Raw genomic sequence first — 21,399 nt, forward strand, 5'->3', positions numbered from 1 at the left:
AGTATTTAATGTTTAAATATTTATATTAAATTTTTATTTTTAATAAACACGTGTAATACACAAGTCTCACTCCTTTTATATATATATATATATATATATATATATATATATATATATATATATATATATATATATATATATATATATATATATACTAGGATGCTTGATCCCATGTCGCCAATGCAAGAAATAATAAAATCCAGTAAACCTATGTATATATATGGTAAGCGATATCGAATTCACGGAGTGCATATAGTTTTGAACTATATTGAAAAGAATAAATATCAAACGAACACAGTATGAAGACCGAATTTTAGAACATTTGTAAATTACTAAAGCAAGATAACACATAATCGTGAATCCTAGGTATAACATATGTTCATTCAATTATTTGTATTCAGGTGGCAGATCCAATGTAGAGCTCGGGGTAGCCCGGTATACCCCTTAATTTTTTTATTTTTATTTTTATTTTTATTTTTTTTATTTTTTTTTTCAGTAGTGTGATTTTTTAAGAAAATTTCGTTTTATATAGTGTATATATACATAATATGAATATGTTTAGTGAAATGATAATAAACGTTGTAGTTGGTTCAGGTAGTTATGGTGATAGCGTGTTTTTATGGATGTTGCAAGTTCGAATCTTCTTTCTAACTATATAAAAGGATCTTATATAACATTATCTGGATTTTATACCAATTATATTATGATGTTGTGAAAATTTAATACAAGTACCAAGTTGTCCAAGTAGTAAAGCGCTGAACTTTTAACTTGAATGTCTCTATTTCAAATCTTGGCCTCGAGACGGGTGTATTTTATTTTGTTTATCATTTTCTATCCTATATTCTTTCAACTTGTTTTTTATAATTCTAAAATTATCTCACATCGGTCATAACATGAAACATAGCTCCTATACATCTATTATATAAGCAACACAAACTTTATAGTTTTTAGCAACTTAAACTTTGAGTTTGGGTTTAAACCTACAACCGAGTTTGGAAAACCGAAAAACCAAGAAACCGAATCCATCAGTTTGAAATACCCCTTTACTTTGATCATGACTTTGTCACTGTTCGTACCGGTCAATAAATCTAACAATATTTTGATTTAAATCTTTTTTAAATCAAAAAAGACAGCCATGTAGGAAGTGTATGTTGTGATGACGTATAGTTTTATTGTTTCCTTTGATATTTGCTTTTAGCATTGGCGTTAATGTAATCTTTCATTCCCCCATTTAGGGATGAGCAAAAACCGAACCGAAAACCGAAAAACCAAAAAAACCGACATAATCGAAACCGAAAAACTGAAACCAAAGTAATAACCGACGGTTTAGGTATGAACTTTACAAAAACCGAAAAATAACGGTTTGGTTTGGTTTTGATGTATAAAACCGCTCATGAAAACCGAACCGACCCACATATATATTATTTATTATGTAAACTTTAGACTTTATTCCTTTAATACTTTATGTTTATTTTCAATAAACTGTTAATTTTGATCTTTTGAACACTTTTATTCTTCTAGAATACTAGAATTTGTACTCTTTATTTTAGTATATTTGAAGTAGATACAATACTATTTATCGCAATGTATTTTCACTGGGTTTGAGCCCAAAAACTAGAAAAAAAAAACAGGAGCTCATAAACCCACGGTTTAAAACCGAAAACCCATAACCAAAAAACCGAACCATGCAAAAACCTAACCTATGTGGGTTTAAAAACCAAAAAACCGACTTTCTACGGTTTGGTTTGATTTTAGCCAAAAACGACCCAAACCGACCCATGCTCCCCCATTGATGGTTTAGGCTTTGCCATCTTATTATGGTCTTTTTTTTTTGAACGGACCGTCTTATTATCGTCTAATATTATGTACATTGGTATCTTGTATTTTATTTATTTATTTTTCATCTTGTTTCAAAATATTCTTTAATTCCTTTTGTCCGTTTAATTTATTCTCTGGCCAAATAAACAATCAGTTTTAATTGACATCTAGAAAGGCGAATGGGTATTTATTCTTATTTAATATTGTAAGCAAAGAGTCTTTGTTCATATAACCCTTTATCAATACAACATTTGATGAAAAAAATAAAAGTAGACACATGGACGATGGACCATCGTTTTGTTTCACTGTTTGGTTGTGTGTTAGCTTGGAATTTAAATAGAAAATGATTGTAGTTAGTTTTAAATGGCCATCATCTGGATTCTTCTAAGAAACATATTTTTCAGTTGATAAACTATACCACAAAGGCACCAGTGGTCTAGTGGTAGAATAGTACCCTGCCACGGTACAGACCCGGGTTCGATTCCCGGCTGGTGCACTTCTATAGAGCTGTGATGAAAATTATCTTTCCGGTGGAGGGTCCATCGGTGTTGTCTCATCTTAAATGATGACTTAGGTTCTAACTGAGCTCTTGTTTTTCTTTTTGTTTCTATCTCCTTTACTTCTGCTGATGTGTATACTTCAAAAATGAAGTATGGAAAACTTACGTTACACTCCAAAGCTCTTGTTTTTCTTTTTGTTTCTATCTCCTTTACTTCTGCTGATGTGTATACTTCAAAAATGAAGTATGGAAAACTTACATTACCCTCCAAATCGGCTCTATACTTTTTATTCTAAACTAGGTTAAAACCCGTATAGATTGACAAATTAAAATAGCAAAATTAATACATAATAAATGGTTAATAAACATAATGGAATTACCAATGCTATAATTTAAATTAAATTTAAAAGATATGCATTGTAAAAATCAAATAAGCCTTATACTATACGTATTGACAAAAACAAAATTTAATTGAAAAAATATCAATAAAAAAGTAAATATACAGCACATACATACATAAAAAATATACAAACCACACACAGACAACAACACATACACACAAAATCATTACATTTTGTGTTACATTTCTTTTTTAGCTTTTAAAAAAATTGAAAGTAGGTTGATGTAATAGAAAAATAATTGAAGGTATAATGGTATTTGTTGGTTGTTATGAAACGGTTGTTTACTGGAAACTTACAAAGCAAGTTAATATCAAATAAATAAGTTTCTAAAAAGTAAAATACAGTTTACAAAAAGCTACAATGCACAAATCAATGAAAATATAACATTACTGCACAAATCAGTTTACATTATTGACAATTATAGCAATATACTTAGAAAGTACATTGCTATTTTAGGGTAGAAAGGATAAAAAGTCATAATAAATATATTGTATAAACTGGTAAAAGAAAACTGCATTGCTATATTATGGTTATATTGCGATATTAAGTCATTGTTAGTTATAAAAAAAAGGCATTATGGGAAGTTTTCAAAAAAAAAAATAGTAATTTGCAAGAATAGTTCTTGTTTGAAAGGTCCATATGTGTTACTAACTTTACAAAAAAGGTCTCTTTGTTAGTAACTTTACAAAAAGTCTCCATATTTTTAAAATTTTATAGAAAAGGTCCCTGTTTTTTCAAAGTTAACATAAATTATCATTATTTTAATTCATTAAGAATACAAATAACTGTAAGATGCTATATTTGGCAAAGGTAATAAAATGAAAAAAATAAATAAACATAAATGGTCCCTGTTTTAATATAAAATAATTGCAAATACATGAATGGTCCCTGTGATGCTAACTTTCCAAAAAAAAAACCCATGTTTTTAAAGTTTTATTGAAATGGTGCCTGTTTTGTAAGAATTAACAGAAAGTGTCCATATTCATAATTTTAATGTAAACAACAATGTACTTTGTAGTGCATGTCTAGTTGTCTAATATAGCATTATTGCATTTTGAATAAAAGTAACTGTAAGATGATATATTTCACAAAGGTAATAAATAATAAACTTGAAAGATTAAAAAGGATGATGGATTACGAATTTATTATTGATAAACTATCATTACTTTTTTTGGCTTTTGAAATATAACCATACTTTGCTTCAAGTTGTTGAGAGGTCCTTCAACCAAGCACTCATGCTTCTGGTCTCAACATAAACAAAATGATATTTATTGGGGGAATGGTATTATTGTCTTTTCATAGATGTTATAGGGTATGACCTTATAGTGCGTGAGTAAGCCATTCCATAATGGTTGTTTACTAAGAACTTTTGGATTTCCAAGAATCACAATACCATGTTGAGCACGAGTAAGTGCAACATTAAACCTACGTGGATCATTCAGAAACCCAATACCCTAAAACACTCAAGCAAACCATAATTAAAATCTCATCACCCCGTTATAAACCCTAAACTAAATACAGATAATAGCAATGGGTAAAAACTGTATGTGTTGTCATTTTGTATAAAGAAAATGTAAGTATGTTGCTATTGAGAGTTAAAGATTTGTTATTATTGGGAAAAAATATTAACCAACCTGATGTTCGTTACTTCTAACGCATGACAAAATAATGTAATCTGGCCTTCGTATGGTGTTATAACCCCTATCTGCATAATATTTAAGTATAATAATAAATTAATTATATCCTATCAGTGCCAGTTATTTTTATAAAAATATATATACCTGACTTGGAACTACACTTTTTAAAAGAGTAGTCTCTATTTTTTCAACATTTGCAACAACTGTTCTGTTAAGATAGGATATCCCAATTGCACTTATTTTTTCTTGTCTCATCTTACAATATAAAATAAATTAGTGAAATCAATACATAAAAGAACATTAAGATTTAACTTTTAAGACCATTTTGCCCTTGTCACGCATACCCGAACATAAAAAAAAACATGCGGCAATTTGGGACAGGCCATGGAAAATCAATGCATGTTGATTGCCTTTCGTTTATGGTAACTCCATTTTGGAGGGTACCTTCGTAAAAATTACTCGGAGGGAATTCTGAAAGACATGGATGCATAAGATATTGCACTTGGAATTTTTTAGATGGAATAAGTCAACATTTTTTTTTTGTTTTGTTAAAAGACGTATTTGCCCTAGTCACACATATTACTATTTTTTTTTCAAACTTGTAATCTGATTGGTTTTACACCAAGAAGCACAAGTCTAACCTTGTTCATCTTTTAATTGTTGAAGCTTGTGAAATTCACTCTTTTCAGATGTATCAAAATGGCGAACCTTAAATGAAAACATATAGAATTCAAACTATTAAAAATCAAGCGTGTAAGAGTCATAAATGTATGCAATTTGGAACATTAAGAAAAAAGAAACCTGAAAGAACCATAAAGCAAAAAAAGGCATATCATCGACCACCTTCTAGACATGACAATAAATCATAACATACAAAGATTTCAACGCCAAAGAAATATAAAACACGTGTTGAGATTGTTGTTAGCCTTCTGTACCTTCCATGGCGCTTCAATTGCATAAAAGAAGTGTTCCATTTTGACGACCTAACTTTGTAATCAAATAAAAGATGCGATTGAAGATTAGTTTTAGAAATGATTTTGTTCCTCATTTATTCTTATCAGATGACAGAAAATCGTCGAGTTAGTTCCTGATTTATAGCCTTCAAATTTGAAACTTGATAAAAATATGTTGATTGTATGCGATGGCTTAAGAGGAAGAGAAAGTGAAAGTGGAAACGGTATCGACGGAAATTCACTTTGGTATTTTGAGCGGGAAAAATCAACTGGAGAGGGCTTAAAGAATGCCACGTGGTAAAAATCTACTTATTTATCTGATTAGGGGATATATATATATATATATATATATATATATATATATATATATATATATATATATATATATATATATATATATATATATATATATATATATATATATTGCAGTTTGAAGAAACTATAACTATATTATCGTTTTTTTCAACGTTGACTAAAACACAAAATGACATACTTTAGCTCATAATAACATGATTAAGAATCTCTTACGAATGAGAGGTTTCACGAACTTTTAAGAAACAATCATGTGCTGACGATATGTTTCATATGTATATTGAATGATAAATTTGAATACATTACAAATTTGAAGTCGTGTACTAATGCTTGATGTGACATAAGTAACAATAAAGAAGATTTTCAACAAAAATGGTAAACAAATTGAAATAATGCTAAACTACAATCTTAATACAAATAAAACATATCTTAGTGTGTAAATTACAGACTTAAACAACAAAGATCGAGGCATGATTTTATCCAACTTACTAATATATAAATTATCTGGTAACGAGTCTATCGTGAAGATATAACAATCAATCAAAGGAAAAATTCATTATTCTCCCATGAAATTTGAAACAAACAATTAGATGAAATATGTGTGTTTATTAGCCCTCAATATCAATCATTTGTTAGCCATGTATAGCCTTCTAATGCAGTTATTAACCAAAAATCGAATTTAGTTGCCCAAGAAACTGTCAAACTATTAAACCAATAACTAACAAAATTTCAAATTAATTAATTAATAAAAAATTAATTTTCAAATTTCATACAAAAATATATTAATTAGTTAAGAAAAGCTCAATGCACAAAACCCCATCTTTGATCTTTTAATATATTAAGCCTCGTGATGAGAGGCTATTGGTTGATGGCTGAAATTTTATATCTAAAATATTGTTAGTGTTCTACAAATAACTTCATAGACAGATTTAGGACTTGGGTCGTTCAAATTTTGTCGTTGACCATTCTTTTATAATATATTAAATCCAACCTAAATTGAACTCATTTTTATTAAGACCAACACCACAATCAAAGCCCAAAGTTTCTTTTTACTTTCGGGGAGAAGTCTCACATGCATTATTTCAAAGAACAAAGTGTTAACATTGATAAATCATAAATTTTGTTTAAAATGATTTCATAGTTATTAGGGTTTTAGTTTTGAATTGGAATTATGAATGTTCAAATAACTTATAAAATAAGTAAATGGAAAATGACTTAAAAATGTAATAAAGTATCAAAATTGTACAAAAAACACCAATATTATTATTTTAGTACTAAAAATACCAGGTAACTGACTATTGTAGGTAACCATCAGGTTGGTTACGTGGTTGTTTTTTTATTTATGAGGAAAATAAGATATATGTGGGATAATACGTGGCTTTTCCCCTTCATTATTTCACTATTATTGAAGGTTATTGAGTAAATATCTCCATGAGGTAGATATGTTTTAAGAGGTACATACCCAAAAGTAAAAGCATGCAACATAGAAAGTAATAAGAGGGGCATACGATACCACAATAATAAGAAAGAAAACAAAAATTATGAAGAAGCACCTTGTAACAACCCGAAACTTTGCTTTCTCGCCGTAACCGTTCTGTCAAAACTCGTCTTAAGCGAATTGTTCCGATTTCGTCTTGAACCAGGTCAATTAAGTCAAAACCTTTATTTTGACTTGGTAAGTATCCAAACATGTTGGAAACATGCGAAAACGTCCCGAACTAGTAATTTGAAAAATTATAGTTTCGACCATATCGGGTAACGACAACTTAATCGGGTGCGACCCAAAGCATCGGTTAACGTCGGTATCGGGTAAAATTCCACTGTGTATCAAAGTCAAATCATATTTAAAGTGGATTAAGCCTCATTTGAAGCTTTTTCACTCTCTCTCTCTCTAACCTCTCTCCTCAAATCCATCTTGTTAAGCTAAAATCAACCATTTCAAGCCTTAAAACACCAAGGTAAGCATCCTAGCTCTTAGTATAACATCCTTAGGCTTCATTTTCGTGTTTAAATCATGGGATAAGACCATAAACATGTGTTTACGGCCCTGGTTCAGCCTTAGGCCGTGAACACATGTAAATGTGGTTTTTGAGCCTTAAAACCCTTCCAAATCACCCTAGGAGCTTAGATAAGACTTAAGGAATTATTGGAATGGACTTGGAACACCTTGAATATCATTTTTAAGGATTAAACAAGAGTTTATAGCCCAAGAACAAGCTTGGGCCGTAAACTCATATAAATGGGTGGTAAACTCCTCTTTTGGGTGTTAAAATGCAACTTACACACCCCTTAGGCTTTGGAATAAATTATGGAACCTACCAAAAATCATTTAGGGGCCTTAAACATATCATAAACTCTCTAATTGAGAGTTTACGGCCAGAGCATATGCTCCAGGGCCGTAAACTCCTAGATGGATGCCATTTGAAGCCCTAAACTCACCCTAAGCCTTGTAAAAATTAGTTGAATCACTTGTGATTAATCCTTGGCCTTCAAAATAATTAAGAATGATGTGGGTGAGAGTTTATGGCCGTAAACACTTAGTTTACTGCCGTAAACTCATAAATTGGTCCTTATGGTTGAGTTAATTCCTTGATAATGCCCTAGAACCAAACCTAGCAACACCCTTCATTTGATTTAAGGCCATTTAGCTCATAAAAACACCCACCATGAGTTTACAGCCGTAAACTCATGGGGATGAGGTGTTTAAGGCCGTGAACACTCCCTAGAGTTTACTCTTGGAGAGTAAACTCCATATCCTAGCCATTCATGTCCAGAAAAGTCACCCGGGTCACTTCAAACGCTCATTTTGGAGTGTTTTCGCGTCTTAGAATGTTCAAGTGTATCTAATTAGTTATTTAAATCTAATTAGATATATATTGTGTATTATTTAATATTACATAGGAACATCGCTCGTATTCAAGCCTCGGTTCGACGTTTAGCATCCCATTCGACACTTTCCGCGTCCGGTGAGTTCATACCCCTACCCTTTTTCAATGGTTTTTCAATGTTTTCAGGGGGGGGGGGGGGGAATACAAGCAAAAGTACAAGAATATCTTGTACTTAAACTTATGATTTTAGTTAAATGGTTTCATACTTGTACATTTTAAGGATTGAAAACCCTTTTAACAAACTGTTTTACTTGCAGAATTATTTGTTTAAAAACCGATTTTCAATTCTTATTATATACTGTCATATTGTATACTTCACATTTGATTGTTCATACTTATATTGATAGAAAACATAAAACATTGTAAAGTCTGCAATAAAATACCATAGGTACGAGTATAAAATTCAGACACCATAAAGAACACATAAAACTTCGGTATGTCCTTAACAATACACCTAGGCTCGAGTGTGATAGATTAATACCATCGTAACACACAAATCAATTGTAACGTCCTTAATAATATACCTAGGATCGAGTGTAAAGGACAGTCATCATTTAGATAACACCTAGGATCGAGTGTAAAGGACAGTCATCATTTAGATAACACCTAGGCTCGAGTGTAAAGGACAGTCATCATTTAGACAACACCTAGGCTCGAGTGTAATGTCCTTAATAAAACACCTAGGCTCGAGTGTAAAGGACAGACACGTTAGAACTTAGTTAGTCGTAGATACTACTTCTCCTAGGTGAGAAGTAATGAGAAATCTTAAAGATTGGAGACACGTCCTTGTAACACTTCTTCGGCACGAGATAGTGGAAGACTAACCCTGTAACCAGAATCTCCGAACGTAGGAGAGCGTGACTTGAGTGTATAGATCTATACGGGACTGACAATCCCACACCTGGCTGCTAGCTACAGCCGAACCGAAAGGTTCAAGGGTGACGAAAGTCATAAAAAGGATATTGACCACGACTCGAGTCATATCTAGTCTGAGTATGGTTAAGGACTCGCAATCTAGATTATTAACGTTTTAGACTCATTTACTAGCTTTATGTACGTAATAAAGCTAATGTACGTTCAAGGATGTCAGGCACACACATACACACATTCAGGAAAACATGGGGTTTTCATATGAATAACAATGAACATAATCAGAATCGGTAACAATTAGCATTCACAGAATTGGTAATAGTACACACACACATTCAGGAAAACATGGGGTTTTCCTATGGATAATAATGAACATAATCGGAATCAGTATCAGTTAACTTACACAGAATCAATAATAGTTCACACTTACACATATAGGAAAGTATAGGATTTTCCTGAGTAATAGTAGTTTGTAACCAGATAAGTGTAATAAGTTAGATAACTAAAGTTTACAAATCATAAGAACAATCATGTTTTCATTGTACATCTTTTACATTATAATTTGGATTTGGTATCCAACACTTAAGAAAATATGGGATTTTCTTGGTTAACCACTTTTTCAGGAAACTTAAGGAACTCGTTCTTTTCATAAAATAAACCGCTTATGAACTCACCAGCTTTATGCTGATTTTCAAACCGCTTGTATTCTCAGGTTCACTTTAGACAGGTACCGGCGATCTCTTTTGGTGAAGACGAAGTGCGTAGAAGAATCGTCTTTCTTTTGTTTAAACTATATATCTATGAAACTTGTACTACTTTACTTTTCAACTGATGTAATGAAATCTATGTAATGTAATGTAATGTTTTGTGTTTTACTTCGCTTACTAAGTACATTGGTTATGATTCTCATGAAGTCACCTCCGCCCCGAGACGTTTCCGCCTTCGGTTTCGGGGTGTGACACACCTGGCAGGGGTATCACCTCATAATAAGTCTTTGTATATAATCAGTGACAACATTCCTTCGTTCTTTAGATGGTTAATTGGGTTAAATGCAGGAAATAAGCTCCGCGGTTCTTTCCTCAACCCATTTGGCGATAGGCTGCCTCGGGACTATGACCATTCCTCATGGTCTCATATGCAAGATAACTCTATGCTACCCAAAACTCCAAGCAATTCAGTCCCCCAAGTCCAAGTTCAAAGACTTGTTAATTTCCCCTAAAATTTTTTTCTAAATGTTTGATTGTAGAGTTTTCAAATCACAAAAAATGTAATTGCATATGAACATATAAGCATTAAAAGTGTATTAGCAACCCTAAATATAAGATACAGTGAAGATGGGAACTTTGATTTGAAATAAATGGCAAAAAAAATGTCAAAAGCAACAAGGATTCCTTTACCCACCACAAACCCTAAAAATGGACCCTTGTGAAGAGAAGCTAATTGGGAAGCTCAAATGATACCAAGAAAATCTAATCATAAAGATCGGTAAGAGGATTGTCAACAAAACCCTAACACGAAAAGGGGTTATATTAGATGCCAATCAATCTGGAAATCAACGAGAAATTTCAAACAATATATATATATATATATATATATATATATATATATATATATATATATATATATATATATATATATATATATTAAAATTTATGATGTCGCTTGGAATTATTAGCGAGAATCATTAATCGAAGAAATAGGTAGGGTGTGTGTCTTTAGTGAGAGCGCCAATATATATATATATATATATATATATATATATATATATATATATATATATATATATATATATATATATATATATATATAGAGAGAGAGAGAGAGAGAGAGAGAAATTTTCAAATGATGAAAATTGATGATCACAATCTAGGAGAAAATGGAATCTTTTTGCATTTATACAAAAATAGAAAATGACCTGTGCATTACAGATTTTAAGGAAGAAGAAGAAGCTATGAAAGAAGAAGAAAATGATGTTAACAAGGGGAGAGGAAAAGGAGATTCTTGCCATACCAAATCATCAATCTGCATGTCAAATATAATGTCAAGTAAGCCATTACCTTGACTACCCAATTATCATGGTTAAATAAGAAAGTACAGAATGTTAAATTGTATTTTTTTTGTACAAAATCTTTAGTTCATTGGTATTTTTGTACTAAAATAACAATAACGTTTTTTTGTACAATTTTGATACCTCTTTACCTTTTTAAGGTAAGCCAAGAGCTTCACTTGGCCTAATAGACTAATACATGCCTAAATGCTCATATAGAATTTTATTAAAGACGAATATAAAACTAGTCTTCATGGTTTGTCAAAATTTCTCATTTTGGTTCAAAAAGTTTTAGATTACTTTCGTCAGTCAAAAACTTTGATTTTGTTACGAATTTGGTTCAACTTCTTTTGATTTTTTTTAAATGACATGTTTTCCCTTTGTATTTTTATTTTCTATTTTTTGTATAACAATAAACTACAAAAAAAGGAAAAAGCAAAATCGTGTCACCCCTAACCCACCCTTATCTCTATCTTCATTCTCTCTCCCTCCCTCCCTCTCTCTCTCTCTCTCTCTCAAAACTCATTTCCTTTGTTTTAATTTTCAGAAAAATGGAATACCACCAACACTAGTCAACACTGGCACTACCACCACCACCACCACCACAATCACCATCTGATGAAGATTTAAACCAGATTCACACAAACTCTTCTCTATCTCTCTCTCTCTCTCTCTCTCTCTCTCTCTCTCGTTCTTTTTTTTCTTTCTTTTTTCACTTCCCCCCCCCCTCCCTCTCTCTCTTTCTTTTCCTAACTGATACACATACATACAAGGTTAAACAAGATGAAGATTTAGGGAATAGATGATCAAGATGAAGATTTAAAGTAGATTCAACACAAACACACACACACATCAACTTATTTTTCCATAATTAATCTATTTCATTAAGATTTAACACAAAACCCAAAAACTAAATAAAAGAAATATCAGTTAACACACAACCCACAATTTTTCTTAGTTAATCTTGTGTTCATCTCATAGATAGTACACTAAACCCCAAAATAAGGGGAAATAAATATTAGAAATATGCAATGGATAAACAACCAATCTTGGTTTTTCGATCTTAAACAGATAAAGATAAGAGCTATCACATAAAATCTAGATTTAACAAGGTCTCTATAAATTGACACACATAAACAAATACACGCACTCCAGAAATCAATATCTTGCCTTCAAATATCGTTTTGTCTTTTGATCTCGGTTATAGAGATAGATTTTAATTAGGGTTAGAGATAGATTTGTGTAGATATGGAGAGGTAGAGAGGCACATACATAACTATTAAAACTGACCCTTGCGTCATCATCAAAGTCGTTACAGTTGTTGAAGCCATTCTTGTTTCCCGAAGCCAAAGTCGTTGGAGTCACTTCCACCCTTTTCGGTTTCTCTTCTCTGATAGCGAAAACCCTAGAGTTGCAATGATGTCCATTCTTCTTCTCCTGTTGTCATTTTGAAATCAAGTAGGACTTTGTATGTGTTTAAAGAAAACGTGAGGAAGTTTGTTTTGAATATGATTTTTTTTTTTTTTGCTTATAGAAGGTTTTGAAGAAAAAATGAAGAAAAAGAGAGAGAGAGAGAGAGAGAGAGAGAGAGAGAGAGAGAGAGGTTATGAATTTTTATTTTATTTTTCGTTTAAAAAATAAAAGAAATAAATAAAACAAATAAAAATGGCAAATTGTCGCTTTAATTCATTTCAATAAATCTTTCATTTTAGATTGATGGTGCTAGCCTAAAAAAATTTGAATTAAAATGACAATTTTCAACTAAACATCGACAATTATTGCAATTTTGTCTTTATTAAATTATATACATAAATATGCATTTGGTTCTTAAATCAAAGAATGTAAGATAACTATAAAAATAAGTAATTTTATAATCACAACCCGACAATAAATGGAATTCCGGTAGCCCGCAACCAACCCCGACCCGATATAAGATTTTCTACGGTAAACTGTGAAGCTTCACTTTGTGTCTTTATGTCATGATATCCAGGCCATTCGACTCTATTTTGTGTAGTTGCACCGGGCCCAAAGCACGCATATTCACCAAAATACAATGTCTTAAATGCAAAATCAGTATTCCCCCATGGTGACCATCCTTGTGGATTAACATGTGTATCGATGAATGTTTTCATGTAAACAGTCCTAGAATATTCTTGCCATGGTCGGCCCAAGAATGTTTGAACAGACCCTACTAAAGGCTTCAAGTCGGGTGCTGCCATAACACGAGAATTATGAATTGATATTCCCGTGTTTTGGAATGGATCACCACGACCTTGAGCTGTTATCATATTTGCTTGTCCATTCAAAGGTTTTCTTGCTAAAATCATGCAGTTTTGAAACACGACTGCCGCATTACCAAATATGAAATCGATTGTGCCATAAACATAGCAAAGCTTGTAGAATTGTCGTTGAGCTAAGACAAATAAAGTGTCTTGATAACACTTAAGAAAATATGGGATTTTCTTGGTTAACCACTTTTTCAGGAAACTTAAGGAACTCGTTCTTTTCATAAAATAAACCGCTTATGAACTCACCAGCTTTATGCTGATTTTCAAACCGCTTGTATTCTCAGGTTCACTTTAGACAGGTACCGGCGATCTCTTTTGGTGAAGACGAAGTGCGTAGAAGAATCGTCTTTCTTTTGTTTAAACTATATATCTATGAAACTTGTACTACTTTACTTTTCAACTGATGTAATGAAATCTATGTAATGTAATGTAATGTTTTGTGTTTTACTTCGCTTACTAAGTACATTGGTTATGATTCTCATGAAGTCACCTCCGCCCCGAGACGTTTCCGCCTTCGGTTTCGGGGTGTGACACACCTGGCAGGGGTATCACTTCATAATAAGTCTTTGTATATAATCAGTGACAACATTCCTTCGTTCTTTAGATGGTTGATTGGGTTAAATGCAGGAAATAAGCTCCGCGGTTCTTTCCTCAACCCATTTGGCGATAGGCTGCCTCGGGACTATGACCATTCCTCATGGCCTCATATGCAAGATAACTCTATGCTACCCAAAACTCCAAGCAATTCAGTCCCCCAAGTCCAAGTTCAAAGACTTGTTAATTTCCCCCAAAAAATTTTCTAAATGTTTGATTGTAGAGTTTTCAAATCACAAAAAATGTAATTGCATATGAACATATAAGCGTTAAAAGTGTATTAGCAACCCTAAATAGAAGATATAGTGAAGATGGGAACTTTGATTTGAAATAAATGGCAAAAAAATGTCAAAAGCAACAAGGATTCCTTTACCCACCACAAACCCTAAAAATGGACCCTTGTGAAGAGAAACTAATTGGGAAGCTCAAATGATACCAAGAAAATCTAATCATAAAGATCGGTAAGAGGATTGTCAACAAAACCCTTACACAAAAAGGGGTTATATTAGATGCCAATCAATCTGGAAATCAACGAGAAATTTCAAACAAATATATATAGAAATAAAATTTATGATGTCGCTTGGAATTATTAGTGAGAATCATTAATAGAAGAAATAGGTAGAGTGTGTGTCTTTAGTGAGAGCGCCAATATATATATATATATATATATATATATATATATATATATATATATATATATATATATATATATATATATATATATATATATATATATATAGAGAGAGAGAGAGAGAGAGAGAGAGAGAGAGAGAAATTTTCAAATGATGAAAATTGATGATCACAATCTAGGAGAAAATGGAATCTTTTTGCATTTATACAAAAATAGAAAATGACCTGTGCATTACAGATTTTAAGGAAGAAGAAGAAGCTATGAATGAAGAAGAAAATGATGTTAACAAGGGGAGAGGAAAAGGAGATTCTTGCCTTACCAAATCGTCAATCTGCATGTCAAATATAATGTCAAGTAAGCCATTACCTTGACTACCCGATTATCATGGTTAAATAAGAAAGTACAGAATGTTAAATTGTATTTTTTTTTGTACAAAATCTTTAGTTCATTGGTATTTTTGTACTAAAATAACAATAACGTTTTTTTGTACAATTTTGATACCTCTTTACCTTTTTAAGGTAAGCCAAGAGCTTCACTTGGCCTAATAGACTAATACATGCCTAAATGCTCATAAAGAATTTTATTAAAGACGAATATAAAAATAGTCTTCATGGTTTGTCAAAATTTCTCATTTTGGTTCAAAAAGTTTTAGATTACTTTCGCCAGTCAAAAACTTTGATTTTGTTACGAGTTTGGTTCAACTTCTTTTGATTTTTTTTAAATGACATGTTTTCCCTTTGTATTTTTATTTTCTATTTTTTGTATAACAATAAACTACAAAAAAAGGAAAAAACAAAATCGTGTCACCCCTAACCCACCCTTATCTTTATCTTCATTCTCTCTCTCTCTCTCTCTCTCAAAACTCATTTCCTTTGTTTTAATTTTCAGAAAAATGGAATACCACCAACACTAGTCAACACTGCCACTACCACCACCACCACCACAATCACCATCTGATGAAGATTTGAACCAGATTCACACAAACTCTTCTCTCTCTCTCTCTCTCTCTCTCTCTCTCTCTCTCTCGTTCTTTTTTTTTCTTTTTTTTTTCACTTCCCGCCCCCCCTCTCTCTCTCTTTTTTTTTCCTAACTCATACACATACATACAAGGTTAAACAAGATGAATATTTAGGGAATAGATGATCAAGATGAAGATTTAAAGTAGATTCAACACAAACACACACACACATCAACTTATTTTTCCATAATTAATCTATTTCATTAAGATTTAACACAAAACCCAAAAACCAAATAAAAGAAATATCAGTTAACACACAACCCACGATTTTTCTTAGTTAATCTTGTGTTCATCTCATAGATAGTACACTAAACCCCAAAATAAGGGGAAATAAATATTAGAAATATGCAATGGATAAACAACCAATCTTGGTTTTTCGATCTTAAACAGATAAAGATAAGAGCTATCACATAAAATCTAGATTTAACAAGGTCTTTATAAATTGACACACATAAACAAATACACACACTTCAGAAATCGATATCTTGCCTTCAAATATCGTTTTGTCTTTTGATCTCGGTTATAGAGATAGATTTTAATTAGGGTTAGAGATAGATTTGTGTAGATATGGAGAGGTAGAGAGGCACATATATACACTATAAAAACTGACCCTTGCGTCATCATCAAAGTCGTTACAGTTATTGAAGCCATTCTTGTTTCCCGAAGCCAAAGTCGTTGGAGTCACTTCCACCCTTCTCGGTTTCTCTTCTCCGATAGCGAAAACCCTAGAGTTGCAATGATGTCCATTCTTCTTCTCCTGTTGTCATTTTGAAATCAAGTAGGACTTTGTATGTGTTTAAAGAAAACGTGAGGAAGTTTGTTTTGAATATGTCTTTTTTTTTTTTTTTTTTTTTTGCTTATAGAAGGTTTTGAAGAAAAAATGAAGAACACGAGAGAGAGAGAGAGAGAGAGAGGTGAGGTTATGAATTTTTATTTTATTTTTCGTTTAAAAAATAAAACAAATAAATAAAACAAATAAAAATGGCAAATTGTCGCTTTAATTCATTTCAATAAATCTTTCATTTTAGATTGATGGTGCTAGCCTAAAAAAATTTGAATTAAAATGACAATTTTCAACTAAACATTGACAATTATTGCAATTTTGTCTTTATTAAATTATATACATAAATATGCATTTGGTTCTTAAATCAAAGAATGTAAGATAACTATAAAAATAAGTAATTTGATAATCACAACCCGACAATAAATGGAATTCCAGTAGCCCGCAACCAACCCCGACCCGATATAAGATTTTCTACGGTAAACTGTGAAGCTTCACTTTGTGTCTTTATGTCATGATATCCAGGCCATTCGACTCTATTTTGTGTAGTTGCACCGGGCCCAAAGCACGCATATTCACCAAAATACAATGTCTTAAATGCAAAATCAGTATTCCCCCATGGTGACCATCCTTGTGGATTAACATGTGTATCGATGAATGTTTTCATGTAAACAGTCCTAGAATATTCTTGCCATGGTCGGCCCAAGAATGTTTGAACAGACCCTACTAAAGGCTTCAAGTCGGGTGCTGCCATAACACGAGAATTATGAATTGATATTCCCGTGTTTTGGAATGGATCACCACGACCTTGAGCTGTTATCATATTTGCTTGTCCATTCAAAGGTTTTCTTGCTAAAATCATGCAGTTTTGAAACACGACTGCCGCATTACCAAATATGAAATCGATTGTGCCATAAACATAGCAAAGCTTGTAGAATTGTCGTTGAGCTAAGACAAATAAAGTGTCTTGATAACCTTCAAAGCTACAAGCATAGAAGACAGAAAGATCCGATGCCGATCGGAATGCAACTGCTTGGAACTTTTCTGGGCCTGCGGTATTCCGGAATGTTATTCCACGAGCAATAAATCCCGTACCATCCACACCTTAATTAAATTTGATCATAACAAATGAATCAGTATTTAAATTAATTAACCTCAATAAAACTTCAAAAAATCCTTAAATTTTTACCTACGGTTGCCGAGCTATAAGTTGTGAAACCTCCGGCGACACTCCGGTCACCGGTAATTATGGTGTACCTCAAACCATCGCCAAGAAACATGATGTTTTTCAGATCATTTCCAATCTCAATATTCTCCTTATAAACACCTCGTTTTATGTAGATGATATATCTCCCATCTCCACGTTTAATACTTGCTGCATGATCGAGTGCCGATTGAATTGTTCGGAACTTGCTTCCTTTCGCCTGAGACACCGTGACATTCGCCCTAGAGTAGATTGACCCCGTTTGCAGCAGTTTCCGATCTTTACTTGTAACCCATGTCGGAAAGTCCTCCACTTTTTCAGAAGCCTGTGTTTGCTTCAGGAAGTACAGATTTATAGCCAAACTATTGCTTATCATCTTCGTCAAGTTACTGGTTTTGATAGGAGCTACAAAGTTTGTCAAATTCAGTTCGCCGGAGCCAGAAAAACAAATCTGGAGATTGGTCAGGGCGGTGCTGAGCCATGTCTGAGCATCAAAATCGGAGATTTTATGGTCTTTGAGACCTATTAGGGTTTGATTGAGTTGGATAATGGTGTTGTTTACGAGCTTGTAGCAATCTTTCCAGACAGCTTTCTTCCGTTTGCTCCGGCATAGTTTCTCAAGATTCCTAGTGAAACCTCGAGTATGATCGGCAAGTTTCAAAGCAGCTTCCAAAGCTACGATCCGGATATCATCTCTACTTTGTGGCGGTTGAGAGTTGTTGCCGCCGAGAGAATGCTTGCAATGCTCCGGGTGAGGAGTCGTCCCACACCACCAGTTGATGTCGTTTTCACCACCATGCGACTCCTTGCCCACATGTGTTATCATGAAGAATAAACAAAGTAACACGATTAATAAGGACAATAATATCGACAGTAAAAGCTTAATCCGACCCATTATACGATAAACTTTGCTTCCTTGGTGATATATTTTTTTCTTTTCTTTTTTGAAAATGATGTTATAGGGTTTACTTTTATAGTAATGTATACCTGAATATTAATTGTAATGCAAGTTTGGTGAAAGTTGACATTTCAAAGTAACGCTGAGAATGGTATTTACTTGATCCTTGTTATACGTATCCAGCTGCGTATAATAACATAATTTATATTGTTGTAGAATAGATCTTTTAGCTAAACGTATAAACTTGCTCAAATTCTCCAAAAACTTTCTTTAATATATATATTTTTAAACGATTTTATACATAAAATAATTAGAAATATTAACTTCGTCTCGAAAAGTTTAATGATTTCTATTTTAAATTGTTAAAGAAAACGTAATATATAGTTAAACAGATAATATGTAATTTTCCTGAGTGTTATGTGCTGGAACTTTTTAGGTGGACCGTGAATGTTGGTTTTTCCGCATATCATCACAACATGAAGAAAAAAAACAGGTATATAATGTAATAGTTAATATCATTATAGCTCAATAAATTTATGTTTATGACTCCACTCAGTTATTAAAATAATTTTTTTATGCAAAGCTCATTAAATTTACTATTTATCTATTTATTATAAGTCACTTTCGTTAGCTTCACTATAAGAAAAAAAGACCATTAGGGGCTACTAGCGAAGTCACCGGTAACGGCAATAGCGGCGACATGTCGCCGATACTAATTAAGTCGCCGCTACTGCTCTGTCGCTATTAATCAAAATATCGCCGGTAAAGAGAGTTGACGTTGTTAATGACCATGTCGCCCGTAATACTTTGTGTCGCCGTTAATGTCTATGTTGCCGCTAATGTCCATGTCGCCGGTAATAATGTCGTCGGTATTAACATCTTTCATTTTTTAATTTTTTTAAGACAAAATTGCAAATTTGGTTTTTGTGGTTTGCAAAAAACTTTGGACGAGGTCAAAAAAGTTTCCAGCACAAAAGGTTCAAAATCAATGTTTTTGTGGGTTTTTGGTCCAAAAAAATTTGAAATTACCGATTTACCCTTTTAATTTCAATTTTGTATTTTCTTTTCTTGTTTAATTTAATAATTTATGAAATAAAAATAAAAAACAAAAAAGATAGACACCCACTCCACCCCTGCCGGTACCCCCCCCCTCTCTCTCTCTCTCTCTTTCTTTCTCTCTTTCTCTCTTTCTCTCTCTCTCTCTCAAACCCATCTTCATCATTCTTATTTTTAGAAAACTTGAATATCACTATTACCATCTGAACAATATGAAGACCTGGGAACCAGATGAAGATGAAGAAATCAGGGGAAAGATGAAGATGAAGGTATTGTGTTCATCTCATAGCTAATACATAAATTCCAGAATTCAGGGAATAGAAATTGATTTCTTGCCTTCAAACATGAACATACACATACACTCCAGAAATCGAGAACCCTTTCAAATTCTCTTAAAATTTCATCTGTTTCTTCGATCTCTCTTCCAATAGGATCAAAAATTTCATCTGGAAGAGCAATAAATGATAAAAAAAAAAAAAATCATAAGCACCCATCTTGGGTTTACTCTGTGATTGAACAACAGGAGGGAACTCACACACATTATGTTTCTGTATCTGTGTGTGTGATAAAGATATCAAAAAGACGAATGATGGGATTAAGAAAGGGCTAACACCACTCCCGCATCACTACTCCTCAATTTCTAACCATATCGATTTCCTAAAATTGATCTTTGTTTGGATTGATCAGCAGGAGGTTAAGCAAAGGGGATGTCGTCGGTGGAGGCAAGGAACAACAATCTGAAACTCAAACTCAAAATAGATTTGTTTAATATGGTACATGTAAATTAGTGGAATTAGGAACTCATGAATGAAGCATGAATGTGCAGGTGATAGGTCATTCCAAGATCTGGGTTTATTCCACCATTGTAGGAACTCATACAGAGGGTCGATGATGGTTTCGTTGGAGTTGTTGATGGGAAAATCATGGAGATTGGGTTTCTATGGCCTCAGGCGTTGTGAAGGATGCATTCGAATGTAGCTTGATCTGTGGGTGATTCTGAAATGTCGATCGGTTGGTTGAGGATGAGGATTTACAGATGACGGTGGTTGTGAAGAAGATGAGATTGAGAAGAAGATTTGAGTATTGTGTTGGGAGAAAAAGTCGTATGTATGTGTGTGTGTGTGAGAGAGAGAGAGAGAGAGAAGAGATGGGATGTTATTTTTTATTTTTTAAAATAAATAAGTATTAAAATACATACAAAAAAAATACAAAAAAGAAATTAAAAAGGCAAAACCGTCATTTCAAGTCTTCCAAGGACCAAAACCACATAAAAGTTTTGATTTTAGACCTTCTATGCAAGTCAAAACCTTTTTGGACCCTATCTAAAGTTTTTTACAAACCACAAGGACCAAATTTGCAGTTTTGTCTTTTTTAATCAACGATTTTGGGTATAAAAAAAAACTGATACATTACGACATTAAATTCAGAAAAAAAATTTACAGAACATCCGATTAGATACCAAATACTATTATAATAAATTTCATATCAAAATAAACAATCAGAG

General features: G+C 32.6%; 2 protein-coding genes and 1 non-coding gene across 3 annotated transcripts; 1 reads left to right on the plus strand and 2 right to left on the minus strand.

The window, feature by feature from the left end:
• The first annotated feature begins 2,243 nt into the window (after window positions 1-2,243).
• Window positions 2,244-2,314, plus strand: TRNAG-GCC (transfer RNA glycine (anticodon GCC)). The gene has a single exon. It is a non-coding gene; the product is annotated as a tRNA-Gly (tRNA).
• Window positions 2,315-13,161: 10,847 nt separating this feature from the next.
• Window positions 13,162-15,891, minus strand: LOC111901742 (probable pectinesterase/pectinesterase inhibitor 33). Its single transcript, XM_052767713.1, has 4 exons — window positions 15,847-15,891; window positions 15,448-15,498; window positions 15,174-15,269; window positions 13,162-13,866 (listed from the first exon to the last, which is right to left on the minus strand). The coding sequence occupies exons 1-4, from the start codon at window positions 15,889-15,891 to the stop codon at window positions 13,300-13,302; spliced, it is 759 nt and encodes a 252-aa protein (XP_052623673.1). The 3' UTR covers window positions 13,162-13,299.
• Window positions 15,892-16,818: 927 nt separating this feature from the next.
• Window positions 16,819-18,868, minus strand: LOC111901743 (pectinesterase 2). Its single transcript, XM_023897626.3, has 2 exons — window positions 17,927-18,868; window positions 16,819-17,841 (listed from the first exon to the last, which is right to left on the minus strand). Exons 1-2 carry the CDS (start codon window positions 18,834-18,836, stop codon window positions 17,147-17,149), a joined length of 1,605 nt encoding a protein of 534 aa, XP_023753394.2. The 5' UTR covers window positions 18,837-18,868; the 3' UTR covers window positions 16,819-17,146.
• Window positions 18,869-21,399: the final 2,531 nt, after the last annotated feature.

This window comes from Lactuca sativa, chromosome 9, assembly GCF_002870075.4.
Source record: "Lactuca sativa cultivar Salinas chromosome 9, Lsat_Salinas_v11, whole genome shotgun sequence".
In the NCBI taxonomy this organism is placed as follows: domain Eukaryota; kingdom Viridiplantae; phylum Streptophyta; class Magnoliopsida; order Asterales; family Asteraceae; genus Lactuca; species Lactuca sativa.

What these genes read in the sequence shown, in the direction of transcription:
- LOC111901742 (XM_052767713.1), bottom strand. Translation starts at nt 15,891, where the DNA reads ATGGTGATTGTGGTGGTGGTGGTGGTAGTGGCAGTGTTGACTAGT. An exon ending in TAGTGGCAGTGTTGACTAGT is followed by an intron (nt 15,499 to 15,846) that starts GTTGGTGGTATT and finishes ATGAGCATTTAG; the next exon opens with GCATGTATTAGTCTATTAGG. An exon ending in CTTCTTCTTCCTTAAAATCT is followed by an intron (nt 13,867 to 15,173) that starts GTAATGCACAGG and finishes TATTTTCTTAAG; the next exon opens with TGTTATCAAGACACTTTATT.
- LOC111901743 (XM_023897626.3), bottom strand. Translation starts at nt 18,836, where the DNA reads ATGGGTCGGATTAAGCTTTTACTGTCGATATTATTGTCCTTATTAATC. An exon ending in TTATAGCTCGGCAACCGTAG is followed by an intron (nt 17,842 to 17,926) that starts GTAAAAATTTAA and finishes AATTTAATTAAG; the next exon opens with GTGTGGATGGTACGGGATTT.